The 21,330-nt window shown below is 50.3% G+C and overlaps 1 protein-coding gene across 4 annotated transcripts in view; it reads right to left on the bottom strand.

Annotated features, from left to right (window-relative positions):
* LOC142584603 (uncharacterized) overlaps positions 1–21,330 on the bottom strand; it is a 229,822-nt gene that overhangs the window by 198,321 nt on the left and 10,171 nt on the right. For all 4 annotated transcript variants that reach the window (XM_075694736.1, XM_075694737.1, XM_075694734.1 and 1 more), the window contains one exon: positions 14,911–15,184. In XM_075694736.1, the coding sequence (XP_075550851.1) occupies positions 14,911–15,184 (274 nt within the window). The remainder of the gene's footprint in view (positions 1–14,910; positions 15,185–21,330) is intronic.

Raw genomic sequence — 21,330 nt, 5'->3', positions numbered from 1 at the left:
GTCTACCAAGTTGAAATTTCTAAATGCCCTCAGTTTTCCAGTATTTCCTGAGTGCCTTTGCAATATTCTCGGAGTGACATAGAACTTTGCTTTATCTCAAAACGGACACCCTAAATCATGTTGCCCAATGGTGTCACTCTCTAGTAAGCATGTTAAAAAATAAAAACAACTCAATCCAGTTTGAATAGCAAAGGGTAGTGTTTATTTTATTCAAAAAGAAAACAGAAGGAAGGGGTTAGTAATACGCACAGTTAATAAAATATCGTCAAAAGAAAGAGTAAAACCTATTGCCAATCGAGTCGAACGTTCTCAAATACGAATAAATAAAGAGATCCGTACAAAATATCTTCGAATATGAACTATTTCTATCGACTGATAGCAAGCTAATTGGTGTGAGGCCCGAACTTTATCACAAGTGAGATTCTCTCGCAACAGTTGGTAAGTCAGCCTCAACTGTTCTGACATACTCTCAGCCCGCGCACAACGCCTAAGTGTAGCGTTTCAGTGTTTTAAAAAGTTTTTTTTTGCTTGGATAAGCGACACTTGCATCTCGGTGTCAGCGAACACTTTGCTTTTTGAGTGCAAGCTCCTTTTCAAAAAAGCGGCGGCATGCTTCCTTTCCCATTCATTTCTGACTGCGTAGGTCCTTTGTCTTATTGTTCTACTTCGGCTGCGCGTTCGCCCCACAGACTATTTCAAGCATCCTCTTGGACAGTTGTACAGTCAGTGTCCGATTTTTCGGAATCCCTAGGCGCCGCGAAAACTACTCCAACCGACGATGCGGCGTCAAACACCGTTTGTTACGATTCCTTTCTGTTACTCGGGCCAGCACTACCGTGACTTTCGTTCCCTTTCAATAAAACTACAGGTTATTTTTCCTGATAGAAGCCCAAACTCCCTGAGTTCTCCCTGAGTTTTTCCAGACTGCTCAAGATCCCTGAGAATTCCCGGTTTTCCCTGTTTTCCCGGTTGGTAGACACCCTGATTAAGTTACTGGTATTCTTTTACGGGGGTATTTCCTGGCCCTATACAGACACTGTCTGTTCACTGTTTTCATTGAATATTGTTACGCGAAGGACGAGTCAGTAAGGCGAGCAACTATTTACAGGTTCTATTTACAACAACGGTTGCAGCGCTGACCGGTTAAATGCACAGCGCGAGCCCAGTTCATTCTTCCTACTCTTTTCTCGAGTGATGGCCCCCACGCGCTTCGTTCAAAGAAACAAATATCACACGCGTGTAGCATAATCCCTCGGCTGCAGAAGCCACGTCCCCGAGCGTCTAAATGTCATCCCTGGGAGGGTGATACTGCTTCAGTCGTGTTACGTGCACGATATCACTGGACTGGGAAGCAGATGGGGCGTCAGGGGCGATCTCGTAGGTGACGGGAGTCACGACACGAATCACTCGGTATGGGCCTGTGTAACGAGAGAGCAGCTTTTCTGACAGGCCGACCTGACGCGATCGAGACCATAGGAGCACCAAAGAACCAGGCGGGAAGTGCACGTCTCGGTGTCGCCGGTCGTACAAGCGCCTTTGACTCTTTGTGGATTTCAGAAGGTGGTGTGTGTCCGTGTTCGCGTTACGATAAGACGGCACCGATCCCATAACCACTGGCATCGGTTCGGACCTCTGTAGGTGCGGACGGTTCAAAGTGGGCCAAGAGCGGTTGATTGGTGAGAATCGTGATAAGGCGTGAAAATGCGGCTACCTGAGGGGAAATTCACGTGAAAGGCACGTCTTCATAAGTTCGGTGAGTGGTCGAGCGATTGCTGCGAAATATTTTACGAACCGTCGGAAATAAGAACAGAGCCCCACAAAACTCCGGACGTCTTTGCCAGACTGAGGTACAGGAAAAGCCGTTACTGCTCGAACCTTCGCCGGGTCGGGTTGTACTCCGAAATCATCGACGAGATGACCTAGCGCTGTAATCTGTCGGCGCCCGAAGTGGCACTTCGATGAGTTTAATTGGAGCCCAGCCTTGCAGAAGATGTCTAGGACAGCGGCGACATGCCCAAGGTGCGTGTAAAATGTAGGAGAAAACAAAAGGACGTCGTCGAGGTAACTAAGGCAAGTCGACCATTTGAAAACTTGAAGCAAAGAATCGATCATCCGTTCGAACGTGCGGGGGCATTGCATAAACCAAAGGACATAACCTTGAATTGGTCGAGGCCATCTGGAGTTACGAAAGGGATCTTTTCTTGGTCTCCCTCATTGACGGAAATCTGCCAATAACCAGATCGAAGGTCGATGGATGAAAAGTATTTGGCACCGTGAAGACAGTCAGGAGCGTCGTCAATTCGTGGTAAAGAGTAAACGTCATATTTAGTAATTCGGTTGAGATGGCGGTAATCAACGCAGAAACGCCACGAGCCATCTTTCTTTTTGACGAGCACGACCGGCGACGCTCAAGGACTCAACGAGGGCTCAACAATACCTCTGGCGAGCAGCTTGTTTACTTCCTGCTAAATAATGTGCGGCTCTGCCGTGGACACGCGATATGGTGGACGGCGAATGGGAACTGCATCACCAGTGTTTATCCGATGCTTAACAAGGGACGTTTGACCAAGTGGTCGATTGTCAGTGTCAAATATGTCGCGGTAGGAAAGCAAAAGGCAAGCTAGGGCGGCTGCTTAATCAGGTGCGAGGTCTGGAGCGACCATGGGACGTAATGGGCCGTCGAGGTTCAAGGCGTCCTGCGGGTCTGGAGGATCTGGAGACGCGTCGGCTGCAAAAGCAGTGACGTGGTCGTCTGTCACTGACCGGAGCGTGGCCGCCACTATGTCTTCAGGTAACACTTGCTTCGTCAAGTCAAACTTGATAACGGGGAAACACATGCGATTAGCGGCATGGGTTACGGCGGAGTGTGGCACAGACATGTCGCGCGCCAGGAGGACATCGCGAATAGGTGTGACGACGTAGTCGCCATGAGACACTGTTGCCGTTGTAGCCAATTCGACGAAGGTTAGGGCATTTGGAGGTAAGCGAACAAACGCTGTAGTGCAGAGGGTGTTTGGTTGTTCGGGGCGAACGTCTGAAAGAAGAGGAAGCTCGAGGCACAGCGTACTGGTGGAACAGCCGATGAGGGCAGAATGCGTCGTCATAAAGTCGAGCCCGAAGATTAGTTCTTGAGGGCAACTGATCAGCACGGTGAATAGGAGTGGAACTTGGCAGCCAGCAATTCCTGTGCGAGCAGTGCGCACGCCCCTGACGGTAACAGTGGCGCCATTGGCGACACGTACGGCTCGAGTGATGGCAGGTGGAAGAACTTATTCGAGGCGACGACATAGATTAACGCTCATTATGGACGCTTGGGTTCCCGTATCAATTAATGCCGTCAACGGAACACTAAGTCTGCTTTAATTAGGTTCGTGTTAGTGAGGAGCGTCAATCGAGGATTTTGACAGGACAAACGTGATGCATCACTACCTCCAAGAGCTGCGTGGCATAGATTTGCTTCCTGGATGGTCCATAATTGGTCGGCGACGAATAGCGGCGTGGCTGGGGTGACGGAGACCGACGGGCTGAGGTGACGGCGAGCAAGCAGGACGACTGACATCGACGGACACGTCAGAGGTAGGAGTCATACGGCGATGGGAGTAACGCGCAGGTGGGCATATGGGCGGGGAGACGGGGAAAGGGACCTCAAATACGGCGTCTTCCAGGAGGTGCGGCAATGGCGAGCGACGTGGCCGATGCGGTGGCAACGGAAGCAAATGGGCTTGTCGTCCGGAGTTCTCCACTCGGCAGGGTTGCGGTATCTTGGATGAGAAAACAGATCGCCGTGAGGTGCGGCAGTCGTTACCGGTCGGGCGTCAGGTCGGGATAGAGAGCAGGCAGCAGGAAAACCTAGGTTTGCAAATTCTTGCCGTACAACTGACTGACTTAAAGAGATCGCTGGCGCTGGTTGGTCAATGGAGGGCTCATGTGGGCGGGAATCGAAAGGCGCAGGACTTGTAGCCTCGAGTTCGCGGCGAACAATACCTGTGACGTGCTCGTTAAAAGGGGGTTAAGTGGTAAGGTCAACGCAAGACAACGTCGCAGACGTGTTAGGGAGCCGGGAGAACTGTGGAATGACGCGGCGGCTTTTGCGAGCTCAAAGCGGTGGCATTCCTTGACAGTAGCATCGATGGTGGACACATTGCCAACAAGTTGAGGGCGTCGTCCGCGATCCCTTTAAGTACGTGGCCGACTTTGTCAACCTCGGCCATTTTCTCGTCGACTTTCCAGCAAGGAGCGAGCACGTCTTGTATGTACGAGACATACGATTCAGTAGCAGACTGAACTCGGGTAGCAAGCTCTTTTCTAGCAGCCAGCTGCCTACCGGGTGGGATTTCCAAACAGGTCGACGAGCCTGTACTTGAAAGCATCCCAGCTGGATATTTCGTCCTCGTATGTCCGGAACCAGACACAAGGAGTTCCGCTCAAGTAGAATAGGAAATTGGCTAGCGTAATGGTAGGGTCCCAGCAGTTGTTTTCGCTAACACGCTCATACAGGTTGAGCCAGTCCTCAGCGTTGACATTGTCTTGACCGGAAAATATGCCAGGATCGCGGGGATTGGTAACCGTAACGTACGTTGTCGGGGTCGCAGGAGTAGAAGCTGACGAGGTGTCGTCGCCAGGAGCCATGGCTGAAAGCAGGACAATGCGGCCGCTGCGGAGTTCCGTGGCGAGGACGGCAAACGGAACCTTCCACCACAATGTTACGCGAAGGACGAGCCAGTAAGACGAGCAACTATTTACAGTTTATATTTACAACAGCGGTTGCAGCGCTGACAGGTTACATACACAGCGCGAGCCCAGTTCACTTTCCACCTCTTTTCTCGAGTGATGGCGCCCACGCGCCTCGTTCAAACAATCAAATATCACACGCTTGTAGCAATATCATAACACCTCGTTTTTAACGCTAAACTTCAGACCTCAATCCTCACCTTCCTGTCCACAGATATTAGCCAGACGTTGCATATCGCTTTGCTTGTTAGCTAGCAACACAATGTCGTCCACATAAAACAAACCTGGAAGCTGCTGCTCTATGTTAGTCGCCTGTTTGTATGAAAGATTGAAGCCGTTATTACTTCCTTTTATCGCCTTTTCCATCCTCACCATACACATGGATGGATGGAGATGGATGGATGTGAGCGTCCCCTTTGCAACTGGGTGGTGGATTGCGCACCAAGCTCTTCCTATTATACTGCCTAATGTCCTACATAGGTTAAAAAATAAAAAAAATAATATGAACTCCCACAACCAAATTTTCTGACACCCTATAGCGAACTTTGCTTTTTCACGTCTCCGTTTTTTGTCGTTTCCCTACTTTTCTTCCACCAATCTTCCTATCGCCTCTTACTAACCTCTATTGCGGACATGATTACGTTCGCACTGATCTCGCTGAACCCAACAGCTTCAAGGAGGCCAGTGGTGCCCAAATCAACCGCTGGGCAGACGTCTTCACATTCTAATAAAACATGCTCCATAATTTCCCTAGCTTTACCGCAGCAAGCACATGCTTCTTCTTCCTTCTTATATCTCGCTTTACAGGTGCGTGTTCTAACGCATCCCGATCTCGCTTCGAAAAGTACGGAGCTTCCCTTTGAGTTATCATTGATTGTTTCGTTCCTGATTACGTTTTCTTTTCTCTTAAGTAGTTACCCATGGCAAGTTTCTTTTCCATTGCCGCCACCCATGAGATTATTTCAGCCTCTCTGACTTTCCGCTTGACGGTCTTTGTTGCTGTGTTGCCCACCCTACAGGTCGCATACTTGCTGGTAAGCTTCCTAGTTTTTTTCCTCCACTGTCAATCAATGTTTTCCCTGTACAGATACTTGGGGCACACTTTCCCAGCCCATTTACTTTCCTCCATATTCCTCAGTCGTTCTTCGTGATCAATTTTACTGTGAGCTTCCCTCACTTCAAAACGAGTCCAGCCCATGATGGTGGCTGGATGGATCGATGGATGTTATGAGCGTCCCCTTTGGAACGGGCCGGCGGGTTGTGCCACCAAGTTCTTGGTATTGTTACGTAGGAAGATGCAAACGAATAGCTATATACAAGTCTATTTACAAGGAAATACGCCGCACTTGGCCAAGAGGCAACAGCCCGCGCTAGCCTCTCATTGTCGTCGTCGTTTTCACACTGCTCGCCTCTTCGTCATCGCAAATACTGTTCCGTAGCACTACCCCCAGCGGCAAAAGCGCAGTCCCGGAGCGACTAAAGGCCGGACACTGAAGCAGTGTAGTAGGCCTTGAGCCTACTGACGTGCACGACATGACTAGATGCCAGAGTGGAGGACGAGGTTGAACTCACATGAGCAATTTCGTACGTCACAGGCGTCACCTGGCGCCGCACGCGGTAGGGGCCTGTGTATCGCGAAAGGAGCTTCTCTGAAAGTCCGACGTGACGAGAGGGTGACCACAGGAGCACGAGCGCACCAGGCGAAAACTGTACGTCACGATGGCGGCCGTTGTACTGACACTGCTGAGTGGTTCGCGAGGCCGTCAGTCGAGCACGGACAAGCAGGCGTGCATGGTCGGCGAGGGCGATGGCATCGCGCGCATACTCGCTTGTTGAGATCGCAGCAGGAGGAAGTGCCGTGTCAAGGGGCAAGGTCGGTTCACGACCTTACAGTAGATGAAAGGATAAAATCCGGCGGTGTTGTGCCGGGAAGAATTATACGCAATTGTGACGTAAGGAAGGGCAATGTCCCAGTCGTGGTGTTCCTTGGAAACGTACTTGGACCGCATATCGGTAAGAGTACGGTTTAACCTCTCTGTCAGACCATTGGTTTGAGGATGGTATGAGGTAGTCAGCTTGTGTTGAGTGGAGCAGGAGCGCACAATGTCGGCGATAACTTTCGAAAAGAAGTTATGACCAAGGTCAGTAAGCAGCTGTCGCGGGCCGCCATGAAACAAGATAATGTCCCGCAAGAGAAAGTCCGCGATGTCAGTGGCCAACTGGTAGGGAGAGCCCGCGTGATAGCGTATCAGATGGCGTAATCAGTTGCGACGGCTACCCATTTGTTCCCAGAGGATGACGTGGGAAAGAGACCGAGGAGGTCTATTCCATCACGAAAGAACGGTTCCACATGGAAGGCGATCGGCTGGAGATGACCGGCAGGTAGCACCTGAGGTGTTTTACGACGCTGGCAGGGATCACAGGCAGCAACATAGCGTCGGACGGAGCGAGCGAGACCAGGCCAAGAGAAGCGGCGGCGGACGCGGTCATACGTGCGGGTTATTCCAAGATGTCCTGCAGTGGGTGCGTCATGCATTTTAATGAGCACAGTCTTGTCGTGTTTTGGCACGACAAGAAGAAGATCAGATCCCTCAGGGAGGAAGTTCCTTCGGTACAGAATGCCGCCCTGGAGGGCATATCGGCGAAAGGATGCTTCGGTAGGTGTAGAGCGCAGAAGCTCGATGAGTGCTCGCAGCGATAGGTATCGGTACTGATCATCGGCGATGTTAGCGAAGGCAGACACACAGAAAATGCCGTTGGTGGTACTACTGTCGGCGTCGTCAGGCTTGTCTACCGGGTAGCGAGACAGGCAATCAGCGTCCTTGTGTAGTCGGCCAAATTTGTAGGTGACAGAATACGAATATTCTTGGAGGCGTAAGGCCCAGTGACCAAGTCTTCTTGTAGGATCTTTCAGTGAGCATAACCAGCAAAGTGCGTGGTGGTCTGCGACGACGGAAAAGCGTTGGCCATATAAGTATGGGCGGAAATTCACAACCGCTCAAACTAGGGCCAGACACTCACGCTCAGTGATGGAATAGTTGCTCTCCGAGTGTGAGAGGGGGGTGCTGGCGTAAGCGATAACACGGTCGTTGCCACGCTGGCGTTGTGCCAGTAATGCGCCAATTCCATGACCTCTGGCATCAGTACGGACTTCGATAGGCGCAGAAGGATCGAAATGGGGCAGCATGGGAGGCGTTGTGAGAAGGTCGATTAGATGCGAGATATGTTACGTAGGAAGACGCAGAAGCAAAGATATATACTAGTGTATTTACAAGGAAATACGCCGCTCTTGGCCAAGAGGCAACAGCCCGCGCTAGCCTCTAATCGTCGCCGTTGTCTTCACACTGCCCGCCTCTTCGTCATCGCAAATACTGTTCCGTAGCGCTATTATACTGCCTAACGTCCTACCTAGGTTAAAAAACAAATAAAGAACAAAATCCAATATGAACTCTCACAACCAAATTTTCGTACCACCTATTGCTAACTTTGCTTTTGTACGTCTCCGTTTTCTGTCGTTTCCCTATTTTCCTTCCACCAATCTTCCAATTGCCTCTTACTAATCTCTATCGCGGACATGTTTACTGTTCCCCTGCTCTCGCTGGACTCAAGGGCTTCAAGGAGGGTGCCTAAATCGACCGATGGGCAGATGCCTGCACATTCCAATAAAACATGCTCCATGATGCGGCGGAGTTGAGCGCCACCTTGAGGTGGTGCATGAAACCAGGCGCGCCGCTCCGAGAATTGCGCGCGCCAGTGAGCGCAAATCTCGGACGTTGTGAAATGTCTATGCATGGTAGAAATGCTGGAAGATGGGTTTGTGTTTGAGTTTCCGCGTAACAGAATTATGTTATCGCGTATATTGAAATTACAACCCGACAGTACCATCTCTCTAGGTCGTGCGAAAGTCGTACTTTACGATTTTTCTGACGTATTTTACCCTGAAAAATTCAAGTAGTTCAGTATCTTCTTTGCGCTACACGGAGGGCCTGCGTGGTCGGGTGTGTGTGGCTTGGTTTGCATGGTTCGGAATAATTTTTGCTGAAACGACGGTTTACGCTGGTCGCCGGACGCCGGATTTTCTGCGGCAAGGGCAATATTGCCGCGCGCTTTCGCTGTGGCAACGCCAGGTTACAAGATCCATCTGTCGATGCGAAAACGTTTGCAGCTCCGGCGCTTGCAGTGGTGGCCATCGCGCTCAGTACTAGTCCCGGTGCAAAGAAAGGAAGCCCGCTTCAAAGAGGCTCTTTCGCCTGATTGCCTTCCCTGGCACAGTGTTAGGTCGTTACATCGCATAATGAATGCGCAAGCGAGCGAGCGCGTTTATACGCTTGGCGGGCTTAACCCCGTAGGTAAGGCGCTCTATTTTTCTGAGCGTGAGGTCTTAGGTTAGAAACTCACTACGGCCACCAGCTTTGCTTTCGAATACATTCTCTTTTTTTAATACATTAATTTCGTTTACCGAGGCTAAGGTAACGCAGGCGAGAGCTAGCGCGGTCAAGGAGCACGCGGACAACACAGGCTTCCGAGAACGAGGGTGCCGCGGCGTCGCGGCGATGCCCTCGCGCCTGGTGCGCCGACGCGACAGCAGCGGCTCCCTTTCGCCGTCGAGGCCTGCACGTGGCGTGGCATCGCAGCCAGTGGAAATTTAGACGCCAGCTTTTTCGCTGAATGGGCCATTTGACGCTCTCGCATCAGTAAGAATGGCAGGCACTCCGAGTCAAAACTAGCAGTATTTCCAGTACTCAGAAGTCGAGACCAGTACATTCTCCCTATACTAGCCTGCACCAAATTTGGAGGAAAACAAAGAAGGACTGCGCAGTGACGAAGAAACGAAGAATGAGAGGCGCCAGCGCTAAATAGGTGAACCAAGTTCAGCTTTGCTGCGCATGCGCTGTAGCGCTCGTTCACGCAAATTGACTGACACGGAAGGCAGTCACGTCCTGAGGTTTCAATTTATCCTGATGGCAACACCGAAACTTTCCCCTGGGGTACGTTTGCCATATACGGAAAAGAGCAGCAGTGGAGGATGTAAGGAGAAGTATTTTGTAGATCATAGTTATTAAATCAGGATATAGTGACTTCGATAATTATTTATTAGTTCCAGGTCAGTAGATTGAAACATCTGCCATGTCTGCTAATCATTGTATGGTTCTGGCGAAGTATTGCCAAAAGATGAACAATATTGAATGGCGGCTGCATTTGAGTCCCTATGAAAGTGCGACCGACATCCTTCAAACAGCAGAAAACGTGCTTGGAAATGAAATGAACTCAGGCGGCCAAAAAATTGTCCATCTCCAAGCGAGCCCAAAGTGGACGATGCGCAATAAAATCCCCAGCATAATCCAGGCATGTCACGGTGTCTATCGGTGTTTATATGACTCGAAGCCCCGATGTGTACGCATAGACAAGAGTGCGTGTGAGGTTTTCCTTATTCACGGTCACGCACAAGCATTGCTTAGCGTCGTATATGCTTCCTTAGCGGCGTGGCCCCTGGAGATCAGGACGAGCTGCTCTTCCAGGGCGGGGCTGGTTAGCAAGGTCTCCCACCGCTCGGTAAGGGTGGATGAGGGATGGGGTAGGGTAGTGGGGCAGGCAAGAGGAGGGGGGATTGCCTTGAAGAAATGGCATACTCCAATGACGTGTTAGAACGTGCCTAACTGAGTCTTGCAGAAATTACATTCCTTCTCGCACCTTTCGGGTACATCTTGTTTTCAAGGTAAGGGTGCGGGAAGGATCCTGCCTGTATCTGCCTGTAGATCGCTTGCTGTTTTCTGCTAAGCGATTTGTGAGGATTGGGGTAACGGTGCCTCTCCGTCTTGTAATGGTTCGCAATGTCCCTATGACTAATTATGGACTGTGGCTCAACTTCCTCTACCCGGTGTTCTAACTCTCGGGCAAAATGGTAGGCAAGTTCGTTGCCCTCCAGCCCAGAGTGAGCCGGCGTCCATATCAACTCAACTTTCCTTTCAGGTACGTCGCGTTTACTCTTGAGAATATCTAGTGCCGCAAGGGACACCTACCCATTTCTGTAGCTGTTATACGCCTTTTGCGACTCAGTGACAATTCTTCCCACCTTGGGCTGCGCGAGTGCTAGCGCTATCGCGGCCTCTTCTGCCACCTCCGGAAAAGACGTCTTGATGGAGGCGCAGGTTACGAGCACATCCCGCGTCGTAACTGCCAAGAGGATCGTGGTTCGAATCCTGGTGCAGCGCAATTTTTTACCGAAAAAAATCCGTGTGTTGATAAAATTGCATAAACAAGCCTGCAGTGCGGCCTGATCCCGGTGACCAGAACCGGTAACACACTTCCTGGGCACCAGAGCAGGATTGGCTCCCCTGGTGCAGTACTTGGCGAAAACCTCCTATATGAATACAACAATCAAACTCCGGCCCTCAGTCCCCAGCAGCTGCGAAGCAACTGACCATTGGCCATTGGAATCTGAGCCTGACAACGTTTAACGCTAGAACGTTATCTAGGGAGGCGAGTCTAGCAGTGCTATTGGAGGAATTAGAGGCCAGTAAATGGGTTATAATAGGGCTCAGTGAAGTTAGGAGGACAAAAGAAGCGTATAGAGCGCTAAAAAGCGGGCACGTCCTGTGCTACCGGGGCTAAAAGGAGAGACGAGAACTAGGAGTCGGATTCCTGATTAATAAGACTATAGCTGGTAAGATACAGGAATTCTATAGAATTAACGGGAGGGTGGCAGGTCTTGTTGTGAAACTTAATAAGAGGTACAAAATGAAGGTTGTACAGGTCTACGCCCCTACATCCAGTCATGATGACGAGGAAGTAGAAAGCTTCTATGAAGACGTGGAATCGGCGATGGCTAAAGACAAAACAAAATGCACTATACTGATGGGCGACTTCAATGCCAGGGTAGGCAAGAAGGAGGCTAGAGACAAGTCAGTGGGGGAATATAGCACATGCCTTTGGAATAGCAGGGGAGAGTTATTAGTAGAGTTTGCAGAACAGAATAATATGCGGATAATGAATACCTTCTTCCGCAAGCGGGATAGCCGAAAGTGGATGAGGAGGAGCCCAAAATGGCGAGACTAGAAATGAAATAGACTTTATACTCTGCGCTAACCCTGGCATCATACAAGATGTGGTCTTGCTCGGCAAGGTGCGCTGCAGTGACCATAGGATGGTAAGAAACCGAATTAGCCTAGACCTGAGGAGGGAACGGAAGAAACTGGTACATAGGAAACCGATCAATGAGTTAGCAGTAAGAGGGAAAAAAGAGGAATTCCGGATCAAGCTACAGAACAGCTATTCGGCTTTAACTCAGGAAGGGGAACTTAGTGTTGAAGCAATGAACGAGAATCTTATGGACATCATTAAGGAATGTACAATAGAAGTCGGTAGTAACTCTGTTAGACAGGATACCAGTAAGCGATCGCAGGAGACGAAAGATCTGATCATGAAACGCCAATGTATGAAAACCTCTAACCCTACAGCTAGAATCGAACTGGCGGAACTTTCCAAGTTAATCAACAAGCATAAGAACGCAGACATAAGGGAGTATAATATGAATAGAATTGAACATGCTTTCAGTGACGGAGCAAGCCTAAAAGCCGTGAAGAAAAAACTAGGAATAGGGAAGAATCAGATGTATTCGTTGAGAGGAAAAGCCGGCAAAATCATTACTAATATGAATGAGAGAGTTACAGTGGCTAAGGAGTTCTATAGAGATTTATACAGTAACAGTGGCACCCATGACGATATTGGAAGAGAGAATAGCCTAGAGGAATTTCACATCCCAAAAGTAACGCCGGCAGAAGTAAAGAAAAGCTAGGGAGCTATGCAAAGGGGGAAAGCAGCTGGGGAGGATCAGGTAACAGCAGATTTGTTGAAAGATGGTGGGCAGATCGTTCTAGAAAAACTGGCCACCCTGTATACGCAATGCCTCATGACCTCTAGTGTACCGGAATCTTGGAAGAACGCTAACATAATCCTAATCCATAAGAAAGGGGACGTCAAGGACTTGAAAAATTAGAGACCGATCAGCTTACTGTCAGTTGCCTACAAAGTATTTACTAAAGTAATCACAAATAGAATCAGGAATACCTTAGACTTCTATCAACCAAAAGACCAGACAGAATTCCGTAAAGGCTACTCAACAATTGACCATATTCACACTATCAATCGGGTAATAGAGAAATGTGCGAAATATAACCAACCCTTATATATAGCCTTCATTGATTACGAGAAAGCGTTTGATTCATTCGAAACCTCAGCAGTCATGGAGGCATTACGCAATCGGGGTTTAGACGAGCCGTATTTAAAAATACTGAAGGATACTGAAGGAAGAATACTTTAGCGGCTCCAAAGCCACAGTAGTCCTCCATAAAGAAAGCAACAAAATTCCAATAAAAATGGAGTCAGGCAGGGAGATACGGTCTCTCCAATGCTATTCACAGCGTGTTTACTGGGCGTATTCAGAGAGGTGGATCGGGAAGAATTGGGGATAAGACTTAATGGAGTACACCTTAGTAACTTGCGATTCGCTGATGATATTGCCTTGCTTAGTAACTCAGGGCACCAATTGCAATGCATGCTCACTGACCTGGACAAGCAAAGCAGAAGGGTGGGTCTAAAAATTAATCTGCAGAAAACTACAGTAACGTTTAACAGTCTCGGAAGAGAACAGCAGTTTAGGATAGGTAGCGAGGCACTGGAAGTGGTAAGGAAATACATCTACTTAGGGCAGGTAGTGACGCGGATCCGAATCCGGTCTTACGAGTACTAACGTACGGGGCAGAAACCTGGAGGCTTACAAAAAGGGTTCTACTTTAACTGAGGACGACGCAACGAGCTATGGAAAGAAGAATGATGGGTGTAACGTTAAGGGATAAGAAAACAGCAAATTGGGTAGGGAAGAAACGGGAGTACCTAACACATCTTAGCAGAAATCAAGGAAAAAAAGGGCATGGGCAGGACATGTTATGACATGACGGTCATTAAGGGTTACGGACGGCAGAAAGGCGGCGGCGGCGCCGCCGCCGCCACCGCCGCCGCTGCTGCTGCTGCTGCTGCTGCTGCTGCTGCTGCTTGCAATTAAAATTAAAAGCACCGCAAATAGTTATACACATGAAATCAAATCTAGCTTCACTTGTACAAGTTTTGATGTGATTTATATGCTTGAATATATCGGTGGAACACGACAATCAATGAACGTCAGATTAAACGGAACACGACAATCAATGAACGTCAGATTAAACGGACATCGCGCGGACACAGCTAAAAAGCTTCCCAAAGCTGTCGACGAGCATTTCAACCAACCAGGTCATAACTTTGATGATCTTAAACTCTATATCTAACAGTCAAATTTCCGTTCTGAACGAGAAAGAAAATACAGAGAATCATACCTTATCCATAAGTTCAATTTCAAGACATTGCAACCAATAGGCATAAACTCTTCAAAGGGAGCTTTAGAATCTTTTCGCTATGCTAACTTCGAGCTATAGGCAACAACACCTAATTTGATTTCTTGGCGTATCCCCGCCCCCCCCCGCTTTTTTCTTCTTTCCTTTCCTTTTTTTGGCAGCCGACGTGTCAGACGCCCTTGACACGCCGGCTAACGCACGTGCGTTGACAGACCAGAGTGGGGGGGGGGGGGGGGAGGCTGGCTTTGACCTCGTACACAGCGTTCCTTTACTCTCAATTCGACACGCTAACACATTTTCCCTCGTTTCCGCATCCTCCCGCCTCACACCCTCTCGCCTTTAGAAGAACCCCACCTATATATACTGTGGCGAGGAAAGCACACGTCGCCTTGAAGAAGACAAGTCCACTTGTTGAAACGGTGACTCCTGCATTCACCTTGTTCACGTTTTGCTCATCGTCTTGAACTTCCATCTCCCGCATTCCCCGTCTTTTCTCTTATTTCCTTCTTGTTTACCAGCTCTGACAATCCAGCGAATTCTATCTGTTCTCTTCAGTTAAAGGATTTCATGCTTTATCGTTCTGTTAGGCCCCTGGCTACTTGGGAGTGCGTACCTGCTTGTGACTTTGGTGCTTACTTCCCACTTCAATTGCTGAGTTTGAAATCACCTTAGATACGTTATCATTCATTACTTAATTATATTCTCCTTCATGTTCAAAAACTGAAATGCTTGGGGTACAATAAAAGAATACAGCATGTATTACTACTCTGCCTTCTTATTACTCCGAACATACCGTGGACACTCCCAGCTGGAACTTATCGACACGGTGGTGTCGGGCCGGAGCCAGGATGCGACCCAGTTGCTCGAGGCTCGAGACATTGACACACGTGATCCACACCTGGTGGCGGGACAGGTTGTTGGGGGTGTTATCATGAACCGTGCAGTTGCAAGGTCCACTCGGCTGCCCAAATTTAGAACAGTCCAGGGGGAGCCACTGTGCTGTCACCACCGACATGGCCGAGACGAGCGCCACCAGTTCCGAGACGCCATCTCGCCGCCGTGTACCCCTGTAAAAGCAAGAAGAATCCCACCATCCGATTGCATGAATGTAAATCATGCACTAAACAGATTGCTCTCGATCAGTGGATATAGCGTACCAGGTATCAAACGTGTCTTAGCAAGTCACTTTTTTGCTCCGTGCACGTCCATCTGGCAGGGTTTCGAGAGGCTGCACAGAGGCTTGCGCTAAGCACATTTCCAGCCTACCAAAACTCCTCGCAACAGGTGCTTGAAGAATGCAACCTGCCCACACAGGTCCAGCGTCGAAGATCCGGCAGCGACAGATGACATTCTCGAACGACAGAAAGTTCGAAGTTTTCGGGGGGGGGGGGGCACTGGTACCCGACAAGCTTTCCAAACACCATTTTATATGTATTTTTACGGTGAAGTGAAGGAAGAGTTGAATTGGACTACAGGAAGACGAAGTCTGGCAGTTGCCTCAACGCCATATACCATTTGTAAATATACATTATTTTACACTCCTGGGCCTGCTCTCTTCCTGAAACATTTTGGTGGAAGGTGCGAGGTACAATCACGGAACTTCGCAGCGGACGTCATCTACCTGACGCCACAATGGCAAATCAACCGACACCAGCGACAACGCCTCAGCAGCCCGCGTCAGCGGTCATCCTCACACATCCGCGGGACCCGGGGACATTTTGTGGCACGGACAACGCTGATGTCGAGGACTGCCTTACGATGTACGAGTGATTGTGCGACAACAGGTGGGATCCAACAATGATGCTAGCAAACCTGATCTTTTATCTGAGGTGAACTGCGAAGAAATGGTACGACACACATGAAACGGACCTAACGAGGTGAGATGTCTGCAAAGAAAAAATGCGAGACCTGTTTGGCAGACCTGTCGGTCGTCAGCTGGCAGTAAAAAAAAGAACTTGCGTGCCGCGCTCAGACGTCCACAGAATCCTATGTCATGTACATACAGGATGTACTGGCCCTCTGTCGCAAGGCCGGTGACAACATGACCGAGGCAGACAAGATTGGTCATATACTGAAAGGTATTGCAGATGATGCCTTCAATCTCCTGATGTGTAAGGATTGTGCCACTGTGGATGCAAATATAAAGGAGTGCCGGCGCTTCGAACAAGCGAAGGGCCGCCTTGTCGCTCAAACTTTCGACCGATTGCCCAGTACCGCCGCGACATCTTCTTGCGAAGACCCGCAAGAAGATGTTCGTTCAGCCCACAGGACCGGAAGAAATAACGCGCATCGTTCGCCGTGAGCCTGAAGCCATGGCCCCGGCTCCAGTTCGTTCAGACTGTCGGGAAAGCGTACCCGCTATCTCCCTTATACAAGTGGTCGTTGGAGAGGAAATAGCAAGTTTGGGCATTCCATCACTCTGCTCGGTCCGCCATGCAAACACGCAAACTCCCAGACGCAAAGCTCTCCGCCACTCCGTCGCAAAACAGCTTGCTGGCGCACAGCGGATCATAAACCCATTTGTTTTAATTGTTCCTGTATCGGACACATCGCCCGTCATTGCCGCAACCACTGATCGTCGCCTCCTCGGTGGTCGTCTCCGAGTCACCACAGCCAAGTACCAGACAATTGTACTTTCTCGCCCTATACGGCGACTAGGAACATCAACGCCGACAGTGCCAGCCGCTCCCCGTCTCCGCAAGGTCGTAGGTCCCGTTCGCCTCTCGTTCACAGCTCTTCGTCCCCTTCTGCAACCGGTCGCTTCGCTTCGGGAAACTAGGCGGTGCAGCTCCCGGAGGTGAAGCTGCAACTCAGACCCGGCCCACAAATCCTCTGTTGACCCTGCCTACATGCGGAAACCAACTGGACATTGAAGTTGATGGCGTTCCTGTTAGATCTCTCGTTGATACAGGATCGCAGCTTTCAGTTATGAGCGCTACTCTCCGCCGAAGGCTCAAAAAGGTTCTGACACCCGCTGTACCGTGCACTGTGCGAGTCGCCGGTGGGAGTACTTCACCTGCTCTTGAAATGTGCACAGCACGTGTGACCATTGGGGGCCATTATAGCGTTGTTGTATTTATCGTCCTTGAACACTGTCCACACGACCTAATTCTCGGTCTCGACTTCCTTTCGAAACACTCTGCCCAAATTGACTGCTCCGCAGACGTTGTACAGTTGGATGTGCCGCTTCCTGCCGACGTACCCACTTGTGCTTCACATCGCTTATGTTCTGCTGAGTTTTCAAGGCTGTCTCCACAGGCGGCTACAAATGTCCTCCTGACGCCCTGTCCTCTCGTACCTGATGGCGAGTACGTCGTGTCGCCGCTTACTGACGTGGTATTGTCACGTAATATTGCCCTGCCGAGCACCTTAGTCCGGATCCGCGAAAACTGCACTCGCATGCCCATCCTTAATTTTGGATTTTCGTCGCGTGTGCTGCCACACGGTATCGCCATAGCGCATATCACTCCTTTGGAAGAATTTGAGGTTTCTTCTTTGGCCTCTGAATCCTTCCTCAGTACCAATGGACCTTTGTCACCCACTCCTCCGTACTCGACGCCTACGGACGACGATTCTAAAATGATCGCGCCTAACCTTCCTTCCGAGCAAACAGCAGCTCTTCGTCACCTCCTATCATCTTATCGGGACATCTTTGATTTCGACGACTGTCCACTTGGCCAGACATCTGTTGTCACGCATCGCATCAACACCGGTGACGCCAGCCCCATTCGTAGGCGGTCATATCGTGTCTCCGCAACAGAAAGGGCCATCATACAAAATGAGGTAGACAGGATGATGGACAAGGACTTCATTGAACGTTCAAGTAGCCCGTGGGCATCACCAGTAGTCTTAGTAAAGAAGAAAGACAACTCGTGGCGGCTTCTGCGTTGACTACCGTCACCTCAACAGGATAACAAAGCAGGATGTTTATCCCCTGCCTCGCATTGATGACGCTCTTGACTGCCTTCACGGATCCCAATACTTTTCATCAATTGACCTCCACTCCGGCTATTGGCAGATTAGCGTCGATGAGATGGACCGCGAGAAAACCGCCTTCGTCACACCGGACGGTTTGTACCAGTTTAAAGTCATGCCCTTTGTATTATGCAATGCGCCAGCTACATTCGAGCGCGTGATGGACTCTCTCTTGCGCGGCCTGAAATGGTCTACATGGCTCTGTTAGCTCGACGATGTGATTGTGTTTTCGCCGAACTTTGAGAGCCACCTGCGGCGCCTCACAACCATATTCTCCATATTTCGCAGCGCTGGCCTTCAGCTAAACTGCTCCAAGTGCCATTTCGGTCGCCATGAAATCAACATGCTCGGCCATCTCGTAAACGCCGTCGGAATCCAACTTGATCCACAGAAAGTTCACGCCGTGCGAAATTTTCCTGTGCCTTGTTCAACAAACGATGTCCGTAGTTTTCTGGGCTTATGCTCTTATTTCCGGCGATTTGTGAAAACTTTTGCCAACATCGCTCGCCCTCTCACTGACCTTCTTAAGAAAGACGTCTCTTTCTCTTGGGGATCACTGCAGGACAAAGCCTTCTCTACCCTGATTGAGCGGCTTACAACTTCCCCGATTCTGTCACACTTCGACCCTTCTGCGCCCACTGGAGTACGAACTGACGCGAGTGTTCATGGCATCGGCGCTGCCCTCGCTCAGCGTCAACAGGACTCAATATACCGCTCGGGCCTTCGTCGTCGTTTTCTTCCACAGCTGGCTCCGATGCCGATCATTTGCAAGCATTCTCATACAGCCCCTCCCTCTGCAAAGGCGCTGACCGGCGTTGGCCCAATGCCATTCGGTGTGGTGATTTCGGTGTCAAATTCTTTGGCTCAAAATACCGCTCGGGCCTTCGTTGTCGTTTTCTTCCGCAGCTGGCTCCAATGCCGATCGTAATGCAAGCATTCCAATACTGCCCCTCCCTCTGCAAAGGCGCTGACCGGCGCTCGCCCAATGCCATTCGGTGTGGTGATTACGGTCTCAAATTCTTTGGCTCAATATACCGCTCGGGCGATCGTCGTCGTTTCCTCTTACAGCTGGCTCCGATGCCGATCATCATGCTATCATTCCCATACTTCCCCTCCCTCTGCAAAGGCGCTGACCGGCGCTGGCCCAATGCCATTCGGTGTAGTGATTTCGGTCTCAAATGCTTTGGTCCAACATACCGCTCCGGCCATCGTCGTCGTTTTCTTCCACAGCTGGCTCCGATACCGATAATCATGCAAGCATTCGCATACTGTCCCTCCCTCTGAAAGGCGCTGACCGGCACTGGCCCAATGCCATTTGGTTTGGTCATTTCGGTCTCAAATTATTTGGCTCAATATACCGCTCGTGCCTTCGTCGTCGTTTTCTTCCACAGCTGGCTTGAATGCCGATCATCATGCAAACATTCCCATACTGCACCTCCCTCTGCAATGGCGCTGATCGGCGCTGTCCCACTGCCATTCGATGCTGCGATTTCGCTTTCAAATTATTTTGCTCAATATACCGCTCGGGCCTTCGTCTTCGTTTCCTTCCACAGCTTTCTCGGATGCCGATCATCATGCAAGCACTCCCATACTGTCCCTCCCTCTGCAAAGGCGCTAGTACGCACCGGCCCACCGCCATTCGGTGCGGTGATTTCGGTCTCAAATTCTTTGTCTCAATGTACCTCTCGGGCCATCGTCGTCGTATTCTACCACAGCTGGCTCCAATGCCGATCATTTGCAAGCATTCCCATACAGCCCCTCCCTCTGCAAAGGCGCTGACCGGTGTTGGCCCAATGCCATTCGGTGTGGTGATTTCGGTGCCAAATTCGTTGGCTCAATATACCGCTCGGGCCTTCGTCGTCGTTTTTTTCCACAGCTGGCTCCGATGCCGATGTCGACGCTGGCCTACTGCCTTTCGGTGCGGGGATTTCGATCTCAAATTATTTGGCTCAATATACGCTCCGGCCTTCGTCGTCGTTGTCTTCCACAGCTTGATCCGATGCCGATCATAATATAAGCATTCACTACTGCCCCTCCCTCCTCTACAAAGGCGCTGACCGGCGCTGGCCCAATGCCATTCGGTGTGGTGATTTCGGTCTCAAATTCTTTGGCTCAATATAGTGCTCGGACCATCGTCGTCGTTTTCTTCCACAGCTCGCTCCGATGCCGATCAGCACGCAAGTATTCCCATACTGTCCTTCCCTCTGCAAAACGCTGACCGGCGCTGGCCCAATTCCATTCGGTGTGGTGAGTTCGGCCTCAAATTCTTTCCCTCAATATACCGCTGGGGCCTTCGTCGTCATTTTCTTCCACAGCTGGCACCGATGCCGATCATCATGCAAGCATTCCCATACTGTCCCTCCCTCTGAAAGGCGCTGACCTACGCTGGCCCAGTGCAATTTGGTCTGGTGATTTCGGTCTCAAATTCTTTGGATCAATATACCGCTCGGGCCTTCGTCATCGTTTTCTTCCACAGCTGGCTCCGATGCCGTAATCATGCAAGCATTCCCACACTGTCCCTGCCTCTGCAAAGGCGCTCATGGGCGCTGGCCTACTGCCATTCGGTGCGTGGATTTCGATCTCAAATTATATGGCTCAATATAGCGCTCGGGCCTTCGTCGTCGTTTTCGTCCACAGCCTGCTTCGATGCCGATCATAATGCAATCATTCCCATACTGCCCCTCCTTCTGCAAAGGCGCTGACCAGCGCTGGCCCAATGCCATTCGGTGTGGTGATTTGGGTCTCAAATTCTTTGGGTCAATATACGGCTCGGGCCTTCGCCTTCATTTTTTCAACAGCTAGCTCCTATGCCGATGACCATGCAAGCATTTCGATACTGCCCCTCCATGACCGGCGCTGGCCCAATGCCATTCGGTGTGGTGACTTCGGTCTCAAATTGTTTGCCTCAATATACCGCTCGGGCCTTCGCTGTCGTTTTTTTCCAGAGCTGGCTTCAATGCCGATGACCATGCAAGCATTCCCATACTGCCCCTCCCTGACCGGCGCTGGCCCAATGCCATTGGGTGTGGTCAGTTCGGTCTCAAATTGTTTGCCTCAATATACCGCTCGGGCCTTCGTCCTCATTTTCTTCCACAGCTGGCTCCGATGCCGGTCATCATGCAAGCATTGCCATACTGCCCCTCTCTCTGCAAAACCGCTTACCGGCGCTGGTCCAATGCCATTCGGTGTGGTGATTTTGGTCTCAAATTCTTTGGCTGACTATACCGCTCAGGCCTTC

This window comes from Dermacentor variabilis, chromosome 6 (assembly GCF_050947875.1).
Source record: "Dermacentor variabilis isolate Ectoservices chromosome 6, ASM5094787v1, whole genome shotgun sequence".
Lineage (NCBI taxonomy): Eukaryota > Metazoa > Arthropoda > Arachnida > Ixodida > Ixodidae > Dermacentor > Dermacentor variabilis.
The sequence above is the reverse complement of the archived record's forward strand: the minus strand, read 5'-3'. Positions and strand labels throughout refer to the sequence as shown.